General features: G+C 40.9%; 2 protein-coding genes across 13 annotated transcripts in view; one reads left to right on the forward strand and one right to left on the reverse strand.

The window, feature by feature from the left end:
- Window positions 1-4,262: 4,262 nt before the first annotated feature.
- uqcr10 (ubiquinol-cytochrome c reductase, complex III subunit X) lies at window positions 4,263-10,966 on the reverse strand. The gene is made up of 2 exons (XM_068055095.1): window positions 10,780-10,966; window positions 4,263-4,557 (listed from the first exon to the last, which is right to left on the reverse strand). The coding sequence occupies exons 1-2, from the start codon at window positions 10,918-10,920 to the stop codon at window positions 4,507-4,509; spliced, it is 192 nt and encodes a 63-aa protein (XP_067911196.1). The 5' UTR covers window positions 10,921-10,966; the 3' UTR covers window positions 4,263-4,506.
- A 103-nt stretch (window positions 10,967-11,069) lies between these two features.
- The window catches only part of zmat5 (zinc finger, matrin-type 5), a 331,963-nt gene continuing 317,503 nt past the window's right edge, over window positions 11,070-25,529 (forward strand). For 11 of the 12 annotated variants that reach the window (XM_068055085.1, XM_068055078.1, XM_068055081.1 and 8 more), the window contains exons 1-3: window positions 11,076-11,363; window positions 17,431-17,493; window positions 21,990-22,070. In XM_068055085.1, coding sequence (XP_067911186.1) covers window positions 11,237-11,363; window positions 17,431-17,493; window positions 21,990-22,070 — 271 coding nt within the window. In that variant the 5' untranslated portion in view covers window positions 11,076-11,236. Of the gene's footprint in view, window positions 11,364-17,430; window positions 17,494-21,989; window positions 22,071-25,529 lie in introns of all 12 variants that reach the window. The other variant, XM_068055088.1, reaches the window with a different exon arrangement.

The following is a 25,529-nucleotide window of genomic DNA, read 5'->3' on the forward strand; positions in this document are numbered from 1 at the left end:
AGATGGAAGGATGCCGACCAGTTTTGGATCAGCTTAAGTTTATGTAAGATGGAAGGCTAGCCAGGAGAGTGTGGAACAGTCAAGTCTAAAGATAACAAAAGCATGGGTTAGGGTTGCAGCAGATGAGCTGAGGCAGAGGCTGGGTTGGGCGATGTTAGAGTTGAAAGTACATACGAATTAGGAGCAGGAGTAGGCCACTCGACCCCTCGAGCCTGCTCCGCCATTCAATAAGTTCACGGCTGAACTGATAACTCCACATTTCCACCTACCCCCTTTAACTTTTCACCCCCTTCCTTATCAAGAATCTATCTACCTCTGCCATAAAAATATTCAAAGATCTGCTTCTACCACCTTTTGAGGAAGAGAATTCCAAGGACTCACGACCCACAGAGAGAAAATATTTCTCCTCATCTCTGTCTTAACTGGGCAACCCCTTATTTTTAAACAGTGACCCCGAGTCCTAGTTTCTCCCACAAGGGGTAACATCCTTTCCATATCCACCCTGTCAAGACCCCTCAGGATCTTATATGTTTCAATCAAGTCGCCTCTTACTCCTCTAAATTCAAGCGGATACAAGCCTATCCTGTCCAATCTTTCCTCATAAACCAGCCCACCCATTCCAGGTTTTAGTCTAGTAAACCTCTGTACTGCCTCCAAAGCATTTACATCCTTCCTTAAATAAGGAAACCAGTACTGTACACAGTACTCCAGATGTCGTCTCACCAATGCCCTGTATAGCTGAAGCATAACCTCCCTACTTTTGTATTTAATTCCCCTCGCGATAAACGATAACATTCTATTATCTTTGCTAATTACGTGCTGTACCTGCATACTAACCTTTTGCAATTTATGCACTAGGACACCCAGATCCCTCTGCATCTCAGATCTCTGCAATCTCTCACCATTTAGATAATATGCTTATTTTTTATTCTTCCTGCCAAAGTGGACAATTTTCATACTTTCCCGCATTATACTCCTTTTGCCACTCACTTAACCTATCTATATCCCTTTGTCGCCCCCTTACGTCCTCTTCACAAGTTTACCTTCCTACCCATCTTTGTGTCATCAGCAAATTTAGCAACTATACCTTCAGTCCCTTCATTTAACTCATTTATATAAATTGTAAAAAGTTGAGGCCCTAACACAGATCCCTGTGGCACACCACTCATTACATCTTGCCAACCAGAAAATGACCCATTTATGCCTACTCGGTTTCCTGTTATCCAATCTTCTATCTATGCCAATATGTTACCCCCTACACCATGAGCTTTTATTTTCTGCAATAACCTTTGATGTGGCACCTTATCAAATGCCTTCTGGAAATCAAAGTACAATACATCCATCAGTTCCCGATTATCCACAGCACATGTAACTCCCTCAAAGAACTCCAGTAAATTGGTTAAACATGTTTATGTTTAGAGATACAGCACTGAAACATGCCCTTCGGCCCACCGAGTCTGTGCCGACCATCAACCACCCATTTATACTAATCCTACACTAATTCCATATTCCTACCACATCCCCACCTGTCCCTATATTTCCCTACCACCTACCTATACTAGGGGCAATTTATAATGGCCAATTAACCTATCAACCTGCAAGTCTTTGGCATGTGGGAGGAAACCGGAGCACCCGGAGGAAACCCACGCAGACACAGGGAGAACTTGCAAACTCCACACAGGCAGTACCCAGAATTGAACCCGGGTCGCTGGAGCTGTGAGGCTGCGGTGCTAACCACTGCGCCACCCTTTCACAAAACCATGTTGACTCTGCCTGATTACCTTTGATTTTTCTAAATGCCCTGCTATAACGTCTTTAATAATAGCTTCTAACATTTCCCCCAAGATAGATGTTAAGCTAACTGGCCTGTAGTTTCCTTTCTGTCTCCCTCCCTTTTTGAATAAAGGAGTTACATTTCCTATTTTACAGTCTAACGGAACCTTCCTTGAATCTAGGGAATTTTGGAAAATTAAAACTAACGCATCAACTATCTCACTAGCCACTTCTTTTAACACTCTAGAATGAAGTCCATCAGCACCCAAGGACTTGTCAGCCCACAGCTCCAACAATTTGTTCAGTACCACTTCCCTGGTGATTGCAATTTTCTTGAGTTCCTCCCTCCCTTCCATTTTCTGATTTACAGCTAATACTGGGATGTTACTTGTATCCTCAATAGTGAAGACCAATGCAAAATACCTGTTCAATTCATCTGCCATCTCATTATCCATTATTAATTCCCCAGACTCACTTTCTATAGGACAACGCTCACTTTAACTTTTTTAAAATATCTATAGAAATTCTTACATTTATCTTTATATTAGTAGTTAGCTTTCTCTTTTACTCTAATTTTACCTTCCTTATCAGTCTTTTTGTCATTCTTTGCTGTTTTTTATATTCTGTCCAATCTTCTGACCTGCCTCCCATCTTTGTGCAATTATATGCTTTTTAAAAAAAGTTTGATACTATCTTTAACTGTTTGTTAACCACGGATGGCAGGTTTCACCCTTGGAATTTTTCTTTCTCGTTGAAATGTATCTATTCTGTGTATTCTGAAATATCCCCTTAAATGTCTGCCATGCATCTCTATTGACCTATCCCTTAACCTAATTTGCCAGTTCACTTTAGTTATCTCTGCTTTCATGCCCTTATAAAAGTTTAAAATATTAGTCTTGGACCCACTCTTCTCCCTCAAATTGAAAGTAAAATTCAATCATATTATGATCACAGCTACCTAGAGGCACCTTAACTATCATGTGCTTGTGGAAGAGCAGGCAGTTGGTATCACTCTTTTGTGACAAAGAAGTCTATGAGCTCCTCCCATTTGTTGTTGGAGGGGGGAGTGGAGGTGGTGTGGGAAAGGGACTTAAAGAGATGATTAGTAATGGAGGAAAGAAGCTGGAGGTTGTCTTTGATTTCAGGGGTGAGCTGCTTTGGCAGAGAGTGCAAGACCCAATACTCCTTGATGTAGTCCAGCTGACTACATGTATAACATATCCTCACACGATCTTGATTTTGGAAAACAATTTACTTTTATTGGTGATATGCTGCAATATGGATCAATTTAAAATAATTACTATTGGCTCCAATGTGTTTTTATGTAAAAACAAAGTTAGAAATCTTAAAGATTAAGGGAATAAACACAGCATTAATAAAGGCTTTCAAAAATCTATTTCATGGAGCTAGGTTTTCTGCCATTTCCAGCAGTTGCTCTTTGATGCCCAGATTCTGGTTCCTTAGTGATTCCTGATTCATGTGCATCAGCTTCCAAGAAAAGCTCCAGCTTCCCTGCACAGGGTAACCTAAACTAAGACCAATGACACAGTTCACTTGCTGTTCTGGTGCTACTGTAACTCAGCTGGATCCTCTTCCATTGAGTTTAAAGACAACACAAGCTGTCATCTCTGCCCCAAAGGCAAACTGTGAAATAAGGTAAGGAACTGGCTATTTAAGTCTTATTTTTAAAAAATAGTGACGCAAGTGAGACTTCTTCATTCCCTGTCTGTGTCAGTCAAGTGTAAGAATAAACAATTTGCCTTTATATAATGCTTTTAACATAAAAACATCCCGAAGCACTTTACAAGCATTGTCGAATAAAATTTCACAATGAGCCACGAGATATTAGGCCGGATGACCAAAAGATTGGTCAAAGAGATAGGTTTTAGAGAGCATTTTGGAGGAGGAAAGAGAGGTAGAGGGGTTTGGGAGGGAATTCTTGGGCAGCTAAGGCACAGCCGCCAATGGTGGAGTGATTAAAATTGGGAATACTCAAGAGACCAGAATTGCCGAAGTGGGGAGATTTGGGGTGTTGTAAGGCTGGAAGAGATTACAGAGATAGGGAGGAACAAGGCCAGGGAGGGATTTGTAAACAAGGATGAGAATTTTAAAATTGAGACATTGCTTAATCGGGAGCCAATGTAGGTCAGTGAGCACAGGGAAGATGAGTGAACGGGACTTGGTTGTATTTAGAACTAGTTGTTGAAATGGAGAATTTTGATTCTTTTTTTTAAAAAAAGTGTCTATATTAATCTAACCCTAGAAAAATTATCCAATAATTTAAACAATACCAGTTTTTTTTTTAAAGCATTTTGGATCACCAGTTGCTTAAATCAATTCAGAAATGCATAATACACTCTGCGACAGTCAGACTTAAAGGAAAACCAATCCTTTGAATGAAAGAAAAAAATCTCTCATCTCAGTTGTCAGAAAGTACTTACCTTTTGGTTATTGATCAGTATGGCCAAAAATAATTAAAGGCAGAAAAATTGTTGAGAATTTATTAGATATTTAAATTTATTAGATATTTATATCTTTCAGTAATTATTTAACAAATGGACCCAGCATTGGTCCAATTACAGTAACAATCCATTTTTGCAGGGATTGATGAGAAACCATCGGTAAACAGTCTGATAAAGTTCATAGTCTCGGTGGTTGGTATAGCAATGCTGGGCTGTTCAACACTAGCAACATTCAAGGAGATGGAAAGCACCTTGCAGTATGGAATTCTATTTATTCTTCCTCATTTTTCTCATAATTGTGCTTGATGTGTTTCCAGAGTTTCTGCAAATAGAGAAAATATTTCACTAAATCTGCTTCTCACCATCACTAAAACTACATAAATATTCATTTGACAATCAGCTTTGAAACAAACACATGAACAGGGTGCAATGACAAGTAAATTTACAAGCTACATAACAGATTTAAAACTAATTTTCCTATTCAAATTCAGATTGAGAACTGAAACGGAATCTTCATAATTTCTTCTTCATTCTCCATGTGGCACCTTTGCCCAACAGATGGGCAGATAACTTGCCAAACCAAGAACCAATGATAGAGATACAAGTTGTATTGCATTGGCATAGTACACCAACATATCGATAGCAGCATATGCTCTTTGCTTTCACTTTTACAAGTGGAAGCCAATCACCTTCATATCATTTTTAAAGAGGGGCAAAGAATTGCATTATTACTGCATGCTGTCCACAAAATGCTGTTTAGAATAAGTGCCTCAAGCAATGATTTAAAAAAGCAGATGCAAGTATTAAAGGCCAAAACTTTGAAGCAATATTCAGTATGGTAAAAAGACACATATGTAGCAGATTACATCAACCTCAAACATCTCAAATGCACTTAATGTACAATGCATTACATTGAAGTGCAATGATTTCAATGGCAGGCAAAAATGAAAGCCACTGGGCGGCACAGTGGTTAGCACCGCAGCCTCACAGCTCCAGCGACCCGGGTTCAATTCTGGGTACTGCCTGTGTGGAGTTTGCAAGTTCTCCCTGTGTCTGCGTGGGTTTCCTCCGGGTGCTCCGGTTTCCTCCCACATGCCAAAAGACTTGCAGGTTGATAGGTAAGTTGGCCATTATAAATTGCCCCTAGTATAGGTAGGTGGTAGGGAAATATAGGGACAGGTGGGGATATGGTAGGAATATGGAATTAGTGTAGGATTAGTATAAATGGGTGGTTGATGGTCGGCACAGACTCGGTGGGCCGAAGGGCCTGTTTCAGTGCTGTATCTCTAACTAACTAACTAACTATGCATAAAGCAAGAAGCCCTAACAAAAATATGAATAACCAGCTAATCGGCTTTTCACAGCATTAGTTGAGGAAGGAGTGCTGGATAGGATACCAGGCAAACTCTGCTCTTGAGATATCCAAACCAAAACAGACCAATGGAGCCTTGGTTTAACCTATCTGAAGATCAGCACCTCTCTTTCATTGTGACGCTGCTTCAGTGTAGCAATGGAGTGTCAGCTTAGGTTTATGCACTGAAATCCTGAAGTGGGGATTAAATGCATAACATTCTGTTCGAGTACTGAACAGGGTAAGCATGAGAAAATAAATCAGTGATGAAAGCAGGAGCAGTTTGTAGGAATCAAGAGAAATGGACAATCTATAGGGAAGTTAGAGCAAATATTAAAACTGATAAGTAAAGGTATGAACCAAAAGAAAACAATCAGGAAATCGGAGGGAATGAAGGCTAAAACACAGAAATAAAACCATTCCCCACCCCCCCCAAAAGAAAGTCAGTCATTTATGACATAGGAAGAGGAGGCCATTCGTCCCATCGAGTCCATGCCAGCTCTTCGCGGAGCAATCCATTCAGTCCCACTCCCCCAATCCCTGTAGCCCTGCAAGCTTATTTCCTTCAAGTGTCCACACAATTTCTTCTTGAAATCACTGATTGTCTCCGCTTCCAACACGCTCGTGGGTAGCGTGTTCCAGGTCATTACCACTTGCTGCATTAAAAAAAAGTGCTTCCTCACATCCCCCTGCATCGCTTGCCCAAAACCTTCAGTCTCTGTCCCCTAGTCCTTGTACCAGTTAATGGGAAGAGTTCTTCCTTGTCTGACTTATCTAAGCCTATCATACTCTCGTACAGCTCTATCAAATCTCCCTCAATCTCCTTTGCTCGAAGGAGAATAACCCCAGCTTTTCCAACCTACCTTGTAACTAAAATCCCCCAACCCTGGAACCAGTCTGGTAAATCTCCTCTGCACCCTCTCAAGGACCCTCACATCCTTCCTAAAGTATGGTGACCAGAACTGGACGCAATACTCTAGCTGGGGCCTAACCAGAGCTTTATAAAGGTTCAGCATAACTTCCCTGCTTTTGTACTCTATGACTCTATTTATGAAGCCCAAGATCCCATATGCTTTGTTAACCACTCTCTGTATGTCTTGCCACCTTCAAAGATCAATGCACATGCACCCCGAGGACCCTCTGTTCCTGCACACATTTTAGAACTGCGCCATTAAGTCTATATTGTCTTGCCCTATTCCTTTTGCCACAATGCGTTACCTCACACTTGTCTATTAAATTCCATCTGCCACTTATCTGCCCATTCTGCTAGCCTATGTCCTGTTGCAGGCAGTTCATATCATCCTCACTGTTTGCAACTCCTCCAAGTTTGATGTTGTCAGAAAATTTTGAAATTCTACTCTGCATTCCAAGATCCAAGACATGTATATATAGTAAGAAAAGCCATGATCCGAGCACTGAACCCTGAGGAACACCAGTGTCTACCATCCTCCAATCGGAAATACAACCATTTACCACAACTGACTGTTTTCTGTCCTTGAGCCAAGTCAGCATAGGAAGAGATAAACACATTGCCTAAACCAGGTTTAATCAAAGAAGCTGATAAGTTACAATAACTGGATCCTGAAATTCCCTAAACCATTGTGCGAGCACTATAATCATAAGAACCACAGCAGTTCAAAAACCCACTACTTCCATCTCAGATCAATTGGCGAGGGGCAATAAATTTATCCTTGCCTGTGCTACCCACATCCTAAGAATATACAAAACAAACATATCCATATCGGGGAAAAAATTATACAAGAAAGGAGATTAAGAAGCACTGAAGATCTGTACAGGACAAGAGAAAGAACACCTGTGTTGGCATCCAACTTAAGGAATACACAATGATGTTAAGGTCAGAGTACAACCACTAGCTTTTCTAGACAGAACTGAACCTAGTAGAACGTATCTTCTAGGAAACAATCCAAAGGCCAAATATAAAATTCACAGAACTGTTATAGCACAGGACGAGGCTTATCGTGTCTGCACTGGCTCTCTGAAGGATCACTTTATTTAGTGCCACTCCCACACCTTCTCCCTGTAGCCCTGCACATTCTTCCTTTTCAAATAACAATCCAATTCTTCTTTGAATGCCTCAATTCAACCTGCCTCTACCACACTCACAGGCAGTGCATTCCAAATCCCAACCACTCACTGCGTGAAAATGTTTTCTCATGTCTCCATTGCTTGTTCTGCCAATTACCTTAAATCTGTGCCCTTTTGTTCTCGATCCTTCCACGACTTGCAACAGTTTTTCCCTATCTACTCTGTCCAGGCCCCTCAGGATTTTGAATACCTTTATCAAATTTCCTTTTAACCTACTCTTGTCCAAAGAAAACAGTCCCAACTTCTCCAATCTATCTACATAACTGAACTTCCTCATCCCGGAACCATTTTCGGGAATCTTTTCTGTACTCTCTCCAATGCCTTCACATCTTTCCTAAAGTGCGGAGCCCACAACTGGACACAATACTCCAATGGAGGCTAAACCACTGTTCAATACAAGTTTAACATAATTTCCTTGCTTTTGTTCTCTATGCCCCTATTAATAAAGCCTAGGATGCCATATGCTTTATTAACTGCTCTTTTAATCTGTTCTGCCACCTTCAATGTTTTATGCACATATACACCCAGGTCCTTTGCTCCTGCATCCCTTTAGAATTGTACCTTTTATTTTATGTTGTCTCTCTGCATTCTTCCTACCAAAATGAATCACTTCACAGTTCTCAATTATATTTCATCTGCCGCTTGTCCACCCATTCCACTAACCTATGCCCTTTTGAAGTTTAACACGATCCTCCTCACAGTTCGCAATGTTTCCATGTCACGTACCATCCGCAAATTGAGATTGTGCCCTGTACACGAAGGTCTAGGTCATTAATATGTATCAGAAAGAGCAAGGATCACATCACCAATCCCTGGGGAACTCCACTACAAACTCTCCTCCAGTCCAAAAAACAACCATTAACCACTACTCTGTTTCCTATCCCTCAGCCAATTTCATATCCATATTGCTATTATCCAGTGTATTCCATGAGCTATAATTTTGCTCACGTCTGTTGTGCAGCACTTTATCAAATGCCTTTTGGAAGTCCAGGTACACGACATCAACAGCATTACCCTCACCAAAAACTTCAGCAAGTTAGCTGAACACTGTGATCCCTGTGTGTGCGTGGGTTTCCTCCCACATGCCAAAGACTTGCAGGTTGGTAGGTTAATTGGCCATTATAAATTGCCCCTAGTATAGGTAGGTGGTAGGGAAATATAGGGACAGGTGGGGATGTGGTAGGAATATGGAATTAGTGTAGGATTAATATAAATGGGTGGTTGATGGTCGGCACAGACTCGGTGGGCCGAAGGGCCTGTTTCAGTGCTGTATTTCTAAACTAAACTAAACACCATTTACCCTTATGAAATTCTTGCTGGTTTTCCTTAATAACCCACATTTGCCCAAGTGAGAATTGATTTTGTCCCGAATTATTGCTTCGAGAAGTTTCCCCACCACAGAGGTTAAACTGAATAGCTGTTGTTGTTGCTGGGTTTATCTTTACACCCTTTTTTTGCATAAGGGTGTAATATTTGTAATTCTCCAGTCCTCTGGCACCACCCCTGAATCGAAGGAAGATTGGAAAATTATGCCCAGTGCCTCTGCAATTTCCACTCTCACTTCCCTCAGTATCCTTGGATGCAACTCAGCCGGTCCGGGTGCCTTAACAACTTTAAGTCCAGACAGCCTATCCACTACCTCCTCCTTATCAATTTTAAACCTTTCAAGCATCTGAATTACCTCCTCTTTCACCATGACTGGCACATCTTCTTCCTTGGTAAAGACAGATGCAAAGTATTCATTTAATACCTCAGCCATGCCCCTGCCTCCATGCATCAATCCCCTTTTTGGTCCCCAATCGGCCCCTCTCCTCTTACCACCGTTTTACTATTTATGTGCCTATAGAAGACTTTTGGCTTCCCTTTTATGTTAGTTACCAGTCTCTTCAGACTCTCTTTGCTTCTCTTATTTGCATTTTCAATTCCCCTCTGAACCTTCTATATTCAGCCTGGTTCTCAATTGTATTATCCATCTGACATCTGTCATAAGCAAACTTTATCTGCTTCATCTTAATCTCTGTACTTTTTGTCATCCAGGGAGAATTTGTTTTCCCTACCTTTCCCCTTTGTGGGAATATATCTTGACTTTTTAAAATGCAGTCCATTGTTCAGTTATTGTCTTGCCTGCCAACCTTTGATTCGACTTTATCTGGGTCAGATCCATTCTTACCCCCTTCAAATTAGCTTTTCCCCAGTTAATTATTTTTACTCTGGATTGTTCCTTGTCCTTTTCTATAGCCAACCTAAACCTTTTGATACACTGATCAGTGTCCTTGATCCTCTTGGCCCACTTCATTCAAAAGAACCAGGCCTGGCAGTGCCTCCTTTCTCGTGGGAATGGAAACATGCTGTAGAAAATTTTCCTGAACACAATCTAGGCACTCTTACCCCTGTCTGCCTTTTGCACTACTACTATCCCAGTCAAAATTCAGATAAAGTCCCCCATTATAACTACACCATAATTCTTGCCCCTCTCTCTAATTCCATTGCACATTTGTTTCTCTACATCTTTCCCACTTGTTGGCAGCCGATAGACTACACCATGCAATGTAATTGCACTTTTTTTTGTTTCTTAACCCTGACCAAAGATTCTGTCCTTGACCTCTCTGGGACATCCTCTCCAGCACTACAATGTTCGCCATAATCAATACTGTCACTCCTCCCCCTTTCCTATCTTTCCTGAACATTTTGTATCCAGGAATATTTAATACCCCTTCTTTGAACCAGGTCACTGTTAGAGCCATAGTATCATATTTCCACGTGGAAATCAATCAATCCCAAACCTCTTACCAACTACCCAGTACTATAACTATCCAGTCACGCCACTACCAATTATAACAACCGAAGGCGGTTCTGGGTTCATATGTAAGAATTTAAAATCTCAATTTCTTCTGACATTGGATTTCGAAGCAGTAACAGCTGAGGATTGTGAGGGGCCATTTCCTCCACTCTGAACAACAAAGTTATTCAGTGCAGTTCAGCTAAAGGGAAAGAGCCGGTGCCAGGGCGACTGAAGGTGAAGCTGCTCTCAAGGCCTCCTGCGGGTCACCTTCCCTCAAAGCCACCACTCCCAAGTTTCAGACTCACTCCGTCGTTGATGTGCTCAAACAGCGCATCTCCGGCTTGGTCGAACACCCTCTCGAAGAAGACAGCACCTAATACAATGCTGAGAGCAAAAGTAGAACTCCTCTTGAACACCATGGTGTACAGCTTCCTCAAGAACGCCATCTTTCCACTGCCTGCCGCCACATGCACCGCCTCCTGTAACCTTCCACCACCCCTAAAACCTTACGCGACAATTACAGCAGTAAAACATCCCTCCGCGGTCAATCCAAACACATCAACTCATAATACATCACAAACATTCGTTGAAGGGACTACAAAGGCAGCGCGGAATTATTTAGGGTTTATGTTTTGCGTATAAATACAGGAGTGTTATAGATCACCGTTTGGGTAAAGCTGTCCCTCTGTTCAGCAGATTCGCTAGCCGCAGTTGCCAGGGTGACTGGGAGCCGCAGATTTGCTAGTTTTTATTCGGGCCGCAATGGGCAAGACTTATTTCTGCGATTATTGCGGCAGATCATTTCAAGACAACCTCCATAATAGAAAGAAACATTTGCAGGGAGTTCAACATCAGAGGGCGAAGAAATTCTGGTTCGACTCTTTCCGAGGTAAATGGAGGGAGTTAGTTTGGTTTCGGGGCCTGGAAGATCCAGTATGATTAATGCCGGTGATAATTCAGGACCGCACTTGCATCCAGTTTATTAATAACCTTATTCATTGTTGGGTAGCTCAGTAAATTTATCCACAGTTTAGTGAGAGTACAGCTTGGTGAACTCTCGAACCGCAGTATGTACAGTACTGGAGAGGTTTGGTAGTTGTAGTTATATCGATTCGGAAGTTACTACAAAGGACAAGAAAAAGAAAGACTTGTATTTATATACTGCCTTTCTCAGCCACCGGACGTCCCAAAAGGCTATCCAGCCAATTAAGTATTTTTGAAGTGTAGTTACTGTTGTAATGTGGGCAACGTGGCAGCCAAGTTGTGTACAGCAAACTCCCACAAGCAGTGATGCGATAATGACCAGATAATCTGTTCTTGTGATATTGATTGAGGGATAAATATTGGCTAAGACGCCCGGGATAAGTCCCTTGAGTTCCGATGAAGGGTCACTGACCCGAAACGTTAACTCTGCTTCTCTTTCCACAGATGCTGCCAGACCTGCTGAGGGGTTCCAGCATTTCTTGTTTTTATTTCGGATTTCCAGCATCTGCAGTATTTTGCTTTTATTATTATGGGATAAGTCCCTTGTTCATCTTTGAGATATTGACATGAGATCTTTTACGCGCACCTGAGAGGACAGATGGGGCTTCAGTTTAATGTCTTATCCGAAAGGCAACATCTCTGACAGTGCAGCAGTCCCATAGTACTGCACTGGAGTGGGACTTGAACCCACAACTTTCTGCTACCAACTAAGTCACAGCTGATGCCCAGAGAGGGAAATTAAACGTTCTGCACCATTACTGCCAGGATAGACCACCAAATCCCAACTCAAAATGTGACAAATTATAAATTGGAGATTTCTGTCCCAATTTCTTGTGCCCAATAGTAACTGCTGTCAATTGTACCCCAGTGCATCCATGCTGGTGAGAATGCCATACTAAGTGGTATAAGTATTGTGTGATTTCCCACTTAATATAAGAAATAGGAGCTGGAGTAGGCCATAGATGATTGACCTCAACTCTACCTTCCTGCACTATTCCCCCATATCCCTTAATTCCCTTAGTACCCAAAAATCTATCAGTCTCTGTCTTGAATAGACTCAATGACAGAGCATGCACAACCCTCGGGTAAAGAATTCCAAAGATCTAAATCCCTTTTGAGTGAAGAAATTTCTCCTCGTCTCGTCCTAAATGGCTGATCCCTCATTCTGAGACTGTGACCCTAAGTTCTAGACTCTCCAGCCCTGGGAAATGTCCTTCCAGCATCTATCCTGTCAAGCCCCTTCATGTTTTAATGAGACCACCTCTCATTCTTCTCAACTCTAGGGAATTTTGGCTCATTCTACTAAATTTCTCCTCATTGGTCAATCCCTTCATCCCAGGAATCTGTCTAGTGAACCTTTGTTGCACACCCTCCAAAGCTAGTATATCTTCCTTGGGTAAGGAGACCAAAACTATATACAGTACTTCGGGTCTGGTATCACCAAGGCCCTATATAATTGCTCTAAAACTTCTTCACTTTTATACTCCAATCTCTCTCTTTGTAATAAAGGCTAATGCCATTTTCTTTAATAATTGCTTACTGTATATGTTAACATTCTGTGATTCATGTACAAGGTCACCCAGGTCCCTCTGAACACCAACCAACATTACCACCACTTAAAAATTCAGCTTTTCTATTTTTCCTTCCAAAGTCGATAACTTCACCTTTCCCCATATTATATTCCATCTGCCACCTTCTTTCCCACTCACTTAACCTGTCTATGTTCCTTTGCAGCCCTTTTGCATGCTTACAGCTTACTTTCCCACTTAACTTTGTACCATCAGCAAACTTGGATGCATTACACTTGGTCCCCTTAACTAAAGCATTCATCTAGATTGTAACTAGCTGAGGGACAAGCACTGATCCTTGGGTACCCACTAGTTACAGACTGCCAATCTGAAAATGACCCGTCTGTTCCTTCTGTCTGTTTTTTGTCTGCTAACCAACTCTTAATTCATGCTAATATATTTCCCCAATCCCTTGAGGCCTAATTTTGTGCAATAACCTCTTGTGTGGCAGCTTATCGAATGGTTTTTGACAATTCAAATACACTAGACTTCCTGGTTCCAACTTATCTGCCCTGCTAGTTACAACCTCAGGAAAAACTCTTGCAGATCTGTCAAATACGATTTTCCTTTCATAAATCTGTGTTGACTCTGCTGAATCATATTATGATTCTCTAAGTGCTCTGTTACCACATCCCTAATATTTGATTCTGGCATTGATGTCAGGCTAACTGGCCTATAGTTTCCTCTTTTCTTGAATAGTGGGGCTAACTTTGCTACCTTTCAATCCATCAGAACTGTTCTAGAATCTAGGGAATTCTGGAACGTCAACATCAATGCATCCACTATCTCTAAGTGTCACTTTTTAAAAATCCAAGGATGTAGGCCATTATGTCCAGGGGATTTGTCAACTTTTAAGTCTCATTAATTTCTCCAGTACTATTTATTTTACTAATAATATCCCGAAGTTCCTTCTTTTGACTCGACCCTTGATTCCACGCTTTCTGGAATTTTTTTTTGCATCTTCTACCATTGACTAGAAACTTAACTGGACCAGCCATATAAATACTGTGGCTACAAGAGTGGGCCAGAGGCTGGGAATTCTGTTGCGAGTAACTCACCTCCTGACTCCCCAAATCCTGTCCACCATCTACAAGGCACAAATCAGGTGTATGATGGAATACTCTCCACTTGCCTGGATGAGTTCAGCTCCAACAACACTCTAGAAGCTTGACACTATCCAGGCCAAAGCAGCCTGCTTGATTGCCACCCCAGACATTTACTCCCTCTGCCACCAGTGCACAGTGACAGCAGTGACATATGCAAGATGCACTGCAGCAACTTACCAAGACTCCTTCAACAGCCCCTTCCAAACCCCTGTCCTCTACCACCTAGAAGGTCAGGGCAGGCTACAGATGGGAACACCATCACCAACAAGTTCCCCTCCACGTCACACAACATCCTGACTTGGATCTATATTGCTGTTTCTTCACTGTGGCTGGGTTAAAAACCTGACACTCCCTTTCTAGTTTAGTTTAGTTTAGAGATACAGCACTGAAACAGGCCCTTCGGCCCACCGAGTCTGTGCCGACCATCCACCGTCCATTTATACTAATCCTACACTAATTCCATATTCCTACCACATCCCCACCTGTCCCTATATTTCCCTACCACCTACCTATACTAGGGGCAATTTATAATGGCCAATTAACCTATCAACCTGCAAGTCTTTGGCATGTGGGAGGAAACCGGAGCACCCGGAGGAAACCCACACAGACACAAGGAGAACTTGCAAACTCCACACAGGCAGTACCCAGAATTGAACCCGGGTCACTGGAGCTGTGAGGCTGCAGTGCTAACCACTGCGCCACTGTGCCGCCCTCAACAGCACTGTGGGTGTACCTCCACCAGGTGGACTGCATCGGTTCAAGAAGCCGGCTCACTACCACCTTCTCAAGGGCAATTAGGGATGGGCAACAAATGCTGGTCTTGCCAGTGATGCTCACATCCCATAAAAGAATTAAAAAAAAAAATTTTTACCTTAGCTAACTCTCCCCTCATATCTACTTAGTTTGCTTTATTCAGATTTATGGCTCTAGTTTTGGACTTCACTAAATCACTCTCAAACTCAATATAAAATTCCACGATGTGGTCATTATTTCCTAGAAGCTCCTTTACTGCAAGGTTATTAATTATCCCTTTCTCATTGCACAATGCTAGATCTAAAGTAGACTGTTCCCTAGTTGATTCCTGAATAATGGCTATTAGATCAAACCCATTGTTTTCTATCTCTGCTATTAATTCATCTTTTTTTGTAATACTAATTATATTAATAAAAGCTTACCATGATTCTTCTAACTGATACACCTATACTTAAGATCTTTGACAGCATTGACTTCTTTCACGAGGGACCTGCTTTTCTCACCTGACTCTGCCACCATCTGCTGGAAAGGGACTGGCAGCATAAAGCAAACTTACTCAACTGCACTCCAATTGTGTGGAGTTGGCATTCAAAACTATATTTCTTAAAGTTAACTTTCTAGCTTGTTGTGAATGTTGAAAACTAAACAAGGAGGCAAGGGAAATAATTGCAGAACACTTCAAAATGCTGGAAAATACACTAAAAAGGTATCAATCAAAATTTCCTGAGGGGAGAGGGCAGAATAGAGGAGTCAAGTCCTCAGACCCCACTAAAAATGTCTAAATTCATCACTACAGAAATTGCATTTTCTGTGTACTTTAGTTCTTTGTCTCTCTATAGTACAACTGATGGATAACTACAGCTTAAGTCATGACATGCATGTCCCATTGCACTCCTATTGTAACATACTCATTTCATATGTCAAATGTGGTTGTTGATTTTCAGTTTTCATAGAAATACAAACTGAATTGCAGAATGAGATACAAAAACATGAGTGAAAGTCCTGAAATCTGTTGTAATAAAAGGAATTTAACTTATTCAGTTACCTTGAATTAGTGGCCTTGGCAAAAGGGTGTTTTTCAGGGCTATTTTTCAGTTATTGATTTTTGAGTTTTGAGGGTTGGTATGTATGTTCTCGAGTGGGGCAGTGTTTGGGATCCTACAATTGACTGCAAAGCCTTGAGTTAGGCAGGAGAATATCAAGTTCCTGCACCTATTGCTACTCAGTAACTATTCAAAGTGCATGTAAAATTATAGAAATTGCAGCAGAGGAGGAGGTCATTTGGCCCTACATGCTGGTATGTCAACTGAAACTGTCTAATCCTTTTTCCTTTTTGTATTCATTTTCAAATACTTTACCAGTTCCCTTCTAGTTACTTCCTTTGTTCTTCTGGTGATGATCTTTAGAGACTCAATAAAATAGCAGCTTACAACTTCAGTTGGTTATCTGTCTGCAATCAATTTGTGTCTTAAATCTTTTTTTATTATTTTGAAAATCTCTATTGGATTCCCCTTTAACCTCTATTCCAGTGTAAAAGCCCCAACTCTTCAAGTTTTTCATCATTATAAACCTCTCATTCTTGGATTAATTGTAATGAATATTTACTTTCCTTTCTATGGTTCTAATATTCTTATAATGGGGAGCCCACAGCTTCATGCAAATCTCCAACCGTGGCTATGGTTTCTCTTAACAAAAAAATCAATTAAATTACCATTCATACGAACTCTCCGATTCACCTATATCTTTCCAAGTATACCATAATTTTATCCTTATTATGATCAGTTTTCCTACAACTGAAGCAAGACTAATTACAATCCCTTGGGTTATCCTTATTTTCTCTTTTTGAAAGGGGTGTAACATTTTCCACACTCTTGGCCTTAGCACATTTCCTGTTTTCAATTTGTGTGGAAATCAAGCAAGAATAGCATTGGGCCCTGCTGCATATCCTTTGCAGTTTAGGAAGGACATGTTTTTGATGTTTGATGCTAATGGGCGATCACTGCTGGTGGAATTGTACCTCCATGATGCTTTTGGGAAGGAAAGGAAGTCCAATTTAAATTGGAAGAAGCAGTACCTAAAAGACTTGCAGTTGATGTGAAATCTATTTTATTAACTTACAATTTTCTTCTCATTTATCAACCTTCTGCCTCCTTTTTCCCTCCTGCAAGTATTGATTCTTCACCACAGTACAATTACAGAGATGCTAATTGCCCTCTGGCACCTTTACCTAAACAACAGTTTTTTCTGTATGAGTCTTGATGGTGTCAGTAGCCTAAATGACCATGGTAGTAGGGAGGCATCACTGCCAAGCTTAAACCTACCTTGACTGATGCACGTTCAATAGAGGTTGCTGGATAATATTGAGTGGGACAACTGGTGGATTTTTCGCTCCTCTACCTAGCATGCTGGGGACAGTTGCAGCACCCCAATTATCACGCAGGCTGAGCTTCGTAAGTTGAAATGTGCTAATTATTTTGGAAAAGCAGTGATACATGTTGGCATGCTTACTTTTTAAAGTATTATGTATTCTGATTTTGGATTTCAGATAGTGCCACAATCTTGGCAGAAGAACTTGCCAAAAAGCCTTGCAGAAAGTTTCTACAATCGGGTAAGTGCAGAAATGTCAAAAAGGTAAAACATGAGGACTGAATAGTGCAGTGTGTTAAACACATTCACTATCACCTCTGGGACTTGTGTCTGAATCTAACTCAGGTTAATAACATAATTTTCTCTCCCTCTCTTCCCAGTGGCTGTAGGTCCGAAAGCACAAAAGTGCCACTAGGTTGGCAGTCAGTAGCATAATGCTCTCTTATTCCCAAGGCCACTGTTCTCATTAGAAGTGAGAATTTGAACGTTATGTGCTATAATATGTACATCTGAATTGTGGGGGGAAAAAAAGTAGTAGTTTTTTTTCTCTTTAGTTGCTGGAGTTACCAGTTCCCCTTTGGTACTGTACTTAAGTGACCATTATTCACATGAGCTTCAAAGTCACTGTCACCAGGTTATTTGACCACAGGAGGCTTCATACCTTTAGCTGATTCTGTCCTCATCTGCCATTGACTCAGTATACTTCCAACAGGGGTTCCTGGAAAGCAGTCAAAAGCAGGAGCCTTTGCTGATTTTTTTTTTTTCCCTTCCCTAATCCAGTGGCATTGAAACCAATGATACCTCCTGCACTGCTGTACTGGCTGAGTTCTGCTAACTCTGCATAGTCTGGGAATTGAACCCAGTTCGTATGGCTCAGTAACTCCCATGGATAAATTTTCTAGGTCATCAGGAGATCCTCTAGCAGGATAATCATAGATTTAATGCTTTCAAAACTTTAGGGTGGTCTCTGGGGAGGACAGTTAAAGGTGCATAATGTTAACTGTATATTAATTGGGTGTTTAGTTGTATTCAGGTGGTAGGCATTAATTGGGGATTCACTGAAACAGTGTGTTGGATATGGAGGTGCATGTTTGTAATGTGTGTCTCTGTAAATAAAAGTATATTAGTGTATAAAGACTAGGCTCCAGTTCTGACCTTCACCTGGCTGTCTAGAGTGCATCACGTAATGCTGGGGGGATGTCCTGGTGGCCATAAGTTAGTAGAGGGAATAATCTGATGTGGTGAATTAAAACTGTCATTCCACAACCCATTGTTCGAATGCAATTTCCCTCCCCTTCCCTGTAAGCTATATTGGGTCAGAGACATTGAAATTTGTTCTGTGCATCCAACAATAGTCTACTTTCACCAGAAAAGTAATGTTTATGATTACTAGAGGTTTTTTGGTTAATTACATTTAGAAGAAACCTCTAAGCAGAATGAGGTAGCGTTTCAACATGCCACCTGGATATAAAACTGGTGTTGTAGATCGGCTACTTGTTACTTTAATTTCTATTGACAGTTTCTGTAAGGTGGTCAGTCAGTTTTTCATGTGGATGGCATGTTGAAAATGTACCCAAATACCTAAATACTTTAGTGCGCGGTTATGTAGTGTAAAAAGAAAAGTACTGTTATATGGTGATCTGTGATTCCTTTTTTGTATGTGCTAACAGGAAGGCAGAACGAGGTACCTTATGACCTTATCCATTGTCGGGATACTGCCAACTCAACAATGCCTTGTTAAATTTTTAAACAGACTTTAAAAGTGGTCTGCACTCATTGGATGCTGGGTTCTTAAGTTTTGGATTTAACTTTAGGAAATGAAGCTGGGCAGGTGGAAGTGATGTCAGTGGGAGAGCATTTTAGTGGTAGTGATCATAATTCAGTTAGATTTAGCATAGTTATTGAAAAAGGACAAAGATAGACCAAGAGTAAAAGTTTTAAATTGGGCAAAGGCTAATTTTACTAAGCTGAGATGTAATTTGATGAAAATGGACTGGAAACAGCTACTTAAAGATCATGAGATCATAAGAAATAGGAGCAGGCCATTTGGCTCCTCGAGCCTGCTCTGCCATTCAATAAGATCATGGCTGATCTGATTGTGGCCTTAACTCCATTTTCCTGCCTGCCCCCCATAACCTTTGACTCTCTAGTGGATCAAAAGTCTGTCTAACCCAGTCTTGAAGATATTCAATGACCCAGCTTCCACTGGTCTCTGGGGAAGAGAATTCCAAAGATTAACGGCCTTCTGAGAGAAGTAATTCCTCCTCATTGCTGTTTTAAATGGGAGACCCCATGCTCTCAAGCTCTTCCCCCTAGTTCTAGATTCCCCCACGTGGGGAAATATCCTCTTAGCATCTACCCTGTCAAGCCTCCTCAGAATCTTCTATGTTTCAATAAGATTATCTCTCATTCTCATAAACTCCAATGAGTATAGGCCCAACCTGATCAACCTTTCCTCATTAGACAACACCTTCAGCCCAGGAATCAACCTAGTGAACCTTCTTTGAATTGCTTCCAATGCAAGTATATCCCTCTTTAAGTAAGGAGGCCAAAACTGTTCGCCGTACTCAAGGTGCGATTTCGCCAATGCCCTGTACAATTGTAGCATGACTTCCCTACTTTTATACTCCATGCCCCTTGCAATAAATGCCAACATTCCATTTGCCTTCCTAATTACTTGCTGTACCTGCATGCTAACTTTTTGTGATTCATGTACAAGGACACCCAGATCCCTCTGTACTGCAGTGTACTGCAGTATTCTGCATTCTCTCTCCATGTAAATAATATTCTGCTTTTCTACTTGCCAAAGTGGACACCTTCACATTTTCCCACTTTATATTGCATCTGCCAAATTTTTCCCCACTCACATAAGCTATCCATATCTCTTCACAGACACTTTGTGTCTTCCTCACAACTTGCTTTCCTACCTATCTTTGTATCACCCGCAAGTTTGGCTGCAATACACTTGTTCCCTTCATCTAAGTCATTAATATAGATAAATTATTAATATAATATGATAAATATTCATGTAGGTAAGTTAGAACAGTGGGAGGCATTCAAAGAGGAGGTAGAGGGTTCAGAACAAATATATTCCCAGAAAGAAAAAGGGTGGGGCTCCCAAATCTGAACCCCTCTGAATGTCAGAGTATACTGGGTAGGATAAAGCAAAAAAGGGAAGCTTATATCAGATATCGAGAGCTTAACACTGCAAAAAGCCTAGAGGAGTATAGAAAGTGCAGGGGTGAAATTAAAAAGGAAATTAGGAAAGCAAAGAGAGGGCATGAAAAAAATATTGGCAAGTAAAATAAAGGAAAGTGTAAAGATATTTTATACATCAGGTGGGCAAATGGAATTCGATCTAGAGAAGTGTAAGGTAACACATTTTGGGAGGGCAAACAAGGCAAGGGAATACACAATAAATGGTAGGATACTGAAGTGTAGGGGAACAGAAGGACCTTGGAGTGCATGTCTACGGATCCCTAAAGTTAGCAGGACAGCTACATAAGGTGGTTAAGAAGGAAAACAGAATACTTTCCTTTATTAGCCAAGGCATAGAATATAAAAGCAGGGAGGGTAAGCTACAACTATATAAACACTATTTAGGCCACAGCTATAGTACTATGTACAGCTCTGGTCACTGCAATACAGGAAAGGTGTGAACGCACTAGAGAGGGTACAGAGGAGATTTACAAGGATGTTGCCAGGAATGGAGAATTTTAACTGAGGATGGAATTGTTTTCTTTGGAACAGAGGAGGCTGAGGGAAGACTTAATTGAGGTGTACCAAATTCAGGGGCCTAGATAGAGTGGATAGGAAGGACCCAGTTCCCTGGGTCAATAACTAGAGGGCATAGATTTTAAAGTAATTGGTAGAAGGATTAGAGGAGAGCTGGGGAGAAATCTTTTCACCCAGAGGGCGGTTGGGATCTGGAATTCACTATCTGAAAGAGAGTAGAGGCAGAAACCTTCATAACATTTGAAAAAAACTTGCACCTGAAATGCCGTAACCCACAGGGCTATGGACCGAGAGCTAGAAAGTGGGATTAGGCTGGATTGCTCTTTTTCAGCTGGCACAAACACGATGGCTCGACTGACCACCTTCTGTGCTGTAAGTTGCATTCTGGTTTATAAAAAGATGGCTGGAATAGGCCAAGTGCAAGGAGAGGGGAAATATTAGAGCCTCCCTAGGATTCTTGTTGCTGGTCATATGCTGGCAATAGCAGAGATGTAGGAAGGGCTCAGTTATCCACCCTCTTGGCCTAGGAATGTTGTGCAAAGTAACCCCAAAACCCTATAATATCGCCTTTCAGTATTGCACCACATTCTAGTAATGTGATCTTTGCCCGTAAGTTTGGATCTTAACGATGGATTGTCGAGAATAGAATAATCAATGTAAGCACAAATGGGTCTGTGTTTTATCCACATGTCTTTGAATTTTGTCACCTGAAATTATGCTTTTGTTGAGAGGGAAGCAGACTGCTACCAGATCTGCACCCATGTATCTTTGGGCAGCCAACAGGAGATATGAGGTACTGCCTGAATAGGATACCCCATCTGATTTATCTACCTGCGGTCTCCCTTTCCTGTGTGACTCCAATTCAGAACTGTGACTATGCTTCTGTGTATTGGTGTCCTACTATAGCATATTGTCATTCTGATATTTGACCTTTTTTATTTTATCAGTTTATCTTCCATCCTTTTATTTTACTGGAATTATGTTAATTTTTTTTCCCTATAGGTCAGTGTGATTTTGGTGCTAACTGCAAATTTTCCCATATGACTGATGAAGATGTTCAGAAGTTGAGACAAAAAGTAGAAGGTACGAGCAAGTGAAACTATTGTGTAATAGATGTGAATTAAAGGAGTTTATGAAAACCAAGCATCCTGGCGATGTTTATCTTCAGATCATTGGATATAAACCAGTCACAAAACTATACTCAACAGCGGAACCTCTTTAATAAAGATTATTGTCCCACACCTCAATTTTCCTTGTTCCTGGTCCTAAATGATAGCACTTATAAGACTGTCTGCTCATAATATTCCGTTGATGCTATTGGCAGCCCCTTTCCCATTATATTGGTCCTCAGGACCCTTGCTGCTCTCTGTGCCTCTGGGTATTCATTTACAGCTTGCCAAACTTTGGGATGTCCAAAAAGCTGAGATTCAGTGCTGTTCTTTTTCTCTTGCTCACCTGCAAAAGAAAACAAGGAAATAATATTTAGTGGACGGGGCTGCCTCACCTTCCATACAGCACGTGAAAGAAGCATATTGAAATAAAACTATTTAATTAAATCTCTGGCTCCCCTACGGCTCAGTAGGCAGCTTAGTCCCCTGATTCCAGGTTAAATCCTTAGTTTCTGCTGATAGCATAGATCAGCCAGAGGTCAATACTGGTGCCTCAGTTGGCCTCTGTCCTTGTGTTGGGGAGGGAAACTGATTCTGAGGATTCTTGATCAGTTTCATGTTAAAAGTGCATGCATACGGATGTTGGATGTAGACAGGATTAAGCTTAAGTGTGATCCCCACCATGGTTATATAAGCAGCCATCTTACCATCAGGACTCATATATGCAAAAAATGCCCATATGCCACTGTATAGTTAGCTGTCGATGAACAGTCTACCTGAGTATCTCTGTATCAGTTTCATCCTTGTCAATTCCACAGCCAATTGATCTGATTTCAGCTACATTGACTTGAATATTATATCTTTCTCATCTGACTGGGAAACTCCATGGTGCTGTGAAGCCTAAGGAAATGTAGGTGACACAGCAGCCTATGAAATTTCTTCTTCATTCTCCTAGAAGCAAGATTAGTTTCTGCTGCAACAACTGATACATCAGTTGATTTACCAGCCCACAATTGCCCCACGCTGTACCTGAAAACTTGTCTGGCTTTTTTGTCTGGCGTGCAGTTATAATTAGCACTGAAAAGTCATTCTGTGTGTCTGGGTGACGCAACTATTGTAGAACAAATCCTATTTCTCTGAACTCCTGTTCAAGAGATTTATTTTTATGATTCCCAAACATTTCAACTTAAATGAGGTTTTACTGTGTTACTAACCTAAAATACTTCTAAGTTTTATAATTTGTAAAACTTGTGTTTCTGACAATGATTTCCCCCTCAGTTGTAGATATTTAATAAGTAAGTTGGCAACTGTATATGGTTGGGTATCACTGGTGAAAGTATCATCTGAATCACTTGTAGCTCCTCTGCTCTGAATTGTGGGTTTTTTCACTTAGATGTGAGTAATAGCAAGCATCCCAAGTCTCAGGTGACTGTGAAGGTTTATGGTTTAGCCCATTTTTCTTTAATATTTTCAGTGAAGGTTTGTTGCTCAGGGTTATCATCTTCTATGCTTCCTAGCCCACAATTTCCTACCAATTCACTTTAATGGACTTAAAATTGTAGGCTGGAAAGCCCAGAAGCCAGCAACTCCACAGGGTGTTGATAAAACCGACATGAAATTTGATCTATGCAGTTGTGTAAACAGATCTATATTGAGTTGCCTATTTCAGATGTTCACAAAATTAATGTTGCACAATACAAGTGTGGTTTTACAATTTTTTAAAATTCCAAGTGATATGACTTATTCAATGTGATGCAGTTCTATTTGGTTCACTTTGTTAGCTTATTAATTCACTGTGCCAGAGGCTAGTAAGGTTTGGGCTGTCAGCTGCAGTTTCTGCACAAAGTGAGCTCCTGTGCTAGCTAATCCACCGTAAGAATGTAGCAAGTGAAGAGAGCTTTCCTATCATAGAAACAATTATATTAATGAAATGTGCTTGGAGATTGCAATGAATCAAAATAAATCTCTAAGCCTTTCAGTAGATGGTGCTGTTGTGTTTTCCACAACATTTTACTTTCATCTCACGGTAGTAATGTGCAGGACTGGAAAAGGCCATTTAGATCCATCTGGCTGGCTCCAGAATTTTTTTTTAAAAAGTGTTCATTTATCTCATACTCAAGATGTCTTAAGATGCTTTACAACCGGTGGATCACTTTCTAAGTGCAGTTGTTTAGGCACATCCGGCAACCAGTTTGTGCATAGCAAGATCCCACAATAGTAAATCGATGAATCTCCAGATAATCTATGTTTGTATTCTTTGAGGGAGGAATGTTGAACAGTCTATTGGGAAAAGTCTCTGCTCTTTGAAAACTGCCATGGAATCCTGCAGCTACTTGAAAGTAGACGAGGAATCAGTTTAACATCTTATCCAATAGGTAGCAACTCTAACGTTTTTAGTACCATCTTTTTGCTCAATGTTAAACCAAGATCCAATTTGCCTGTTCAGTTGGACTTTAAAGCTTGCAGAACATTTTGGCAGTTCTCCCATCATCTTGCCCAACAACTCTCCCTCAAATGTTTGCTTAAAATTACTGATGCTATCGCGCCTGAGCAGAGCATTCTGAACATTCATCATCCTCTGTAAAACAGTTATAATTGGTCTAGTTATAATTGGTCTGTCCATTCTCCTTTGCTCTTCAGAGCTTCATCCCATGTCCCTCATTATCATTTTCAAGGCCATGGTAAGCTGTTATTTGTTCTTCAAGTTATTGATGCACTTGAGGATCTTGAATCCTTGTTCAACTTTCTTGAGGATAAACCAGTCCAGCTTCTGTAATCTCTCCTTGCAGCTTAGGTGTTTGATGCTAACTGAGACCTGTAACCAATAGCCCTTTCTTCAGGATCGCCTCTAACATTTACCTAGAGAGCTTCCCATTTTCATGGGCTCTCTGGCAGATGACAAGATCAATACAGATGAGAAAAGTTATTCAGCCCTTCCATTCAGAAAGAATCTGCAGTTGTTTTCCCCACACCCACCTCCCAATCAGAGTATCAAGCTGTTTCTTAACTGGTTGTTGCTTTCACTACTGTGTCCAGAAAATCATTCCATATACTGTGTAGAACATCCTAATATCAGTCTTAAATTTACTTTTAGCTAGTTTGAACCTATGTTCCTTGTCTGACTCTGTTGGTTTAATTTGGAATATTGTTCTGTATTCATCTTTTTTATACTCCTATGTAAGGTCTTTTGGTCTCTATCAAAGGCTGAAAAAATCTAGTTCTCCACATTTTTCTCTTGGTTCTATCCTCTAATGATCAGTCTTCTGCTATGCTCTTCACTACCCACTGAGATTGAAGTCTCACTTGTATCTTGAAGACCAATTGGGGTATAGTGCTCAATGTGTGGAGCTTGCACAGTTTACTTAAACATTACTTCCTCCAGTTTGTGCTATGTGTTTCCGTATTTGGTTTGCTCTATTGATTGCTGTTCTGC

This window comes from Heterodontus francisci, chromosome 23 (assembly GCF_036365525.1).
Source record: "Heterodontus francisci isolate sHetFra1 chromosome 23, sHetFra1.hap1, whole genome shotgun sequence".
Lineage (NCBI taxonomy): Eukaryota > Metazoa > Chordata > Chondrichthyes > Heterodontiformes > Heterodontidae > Heterodontus > Heterodontus francisci.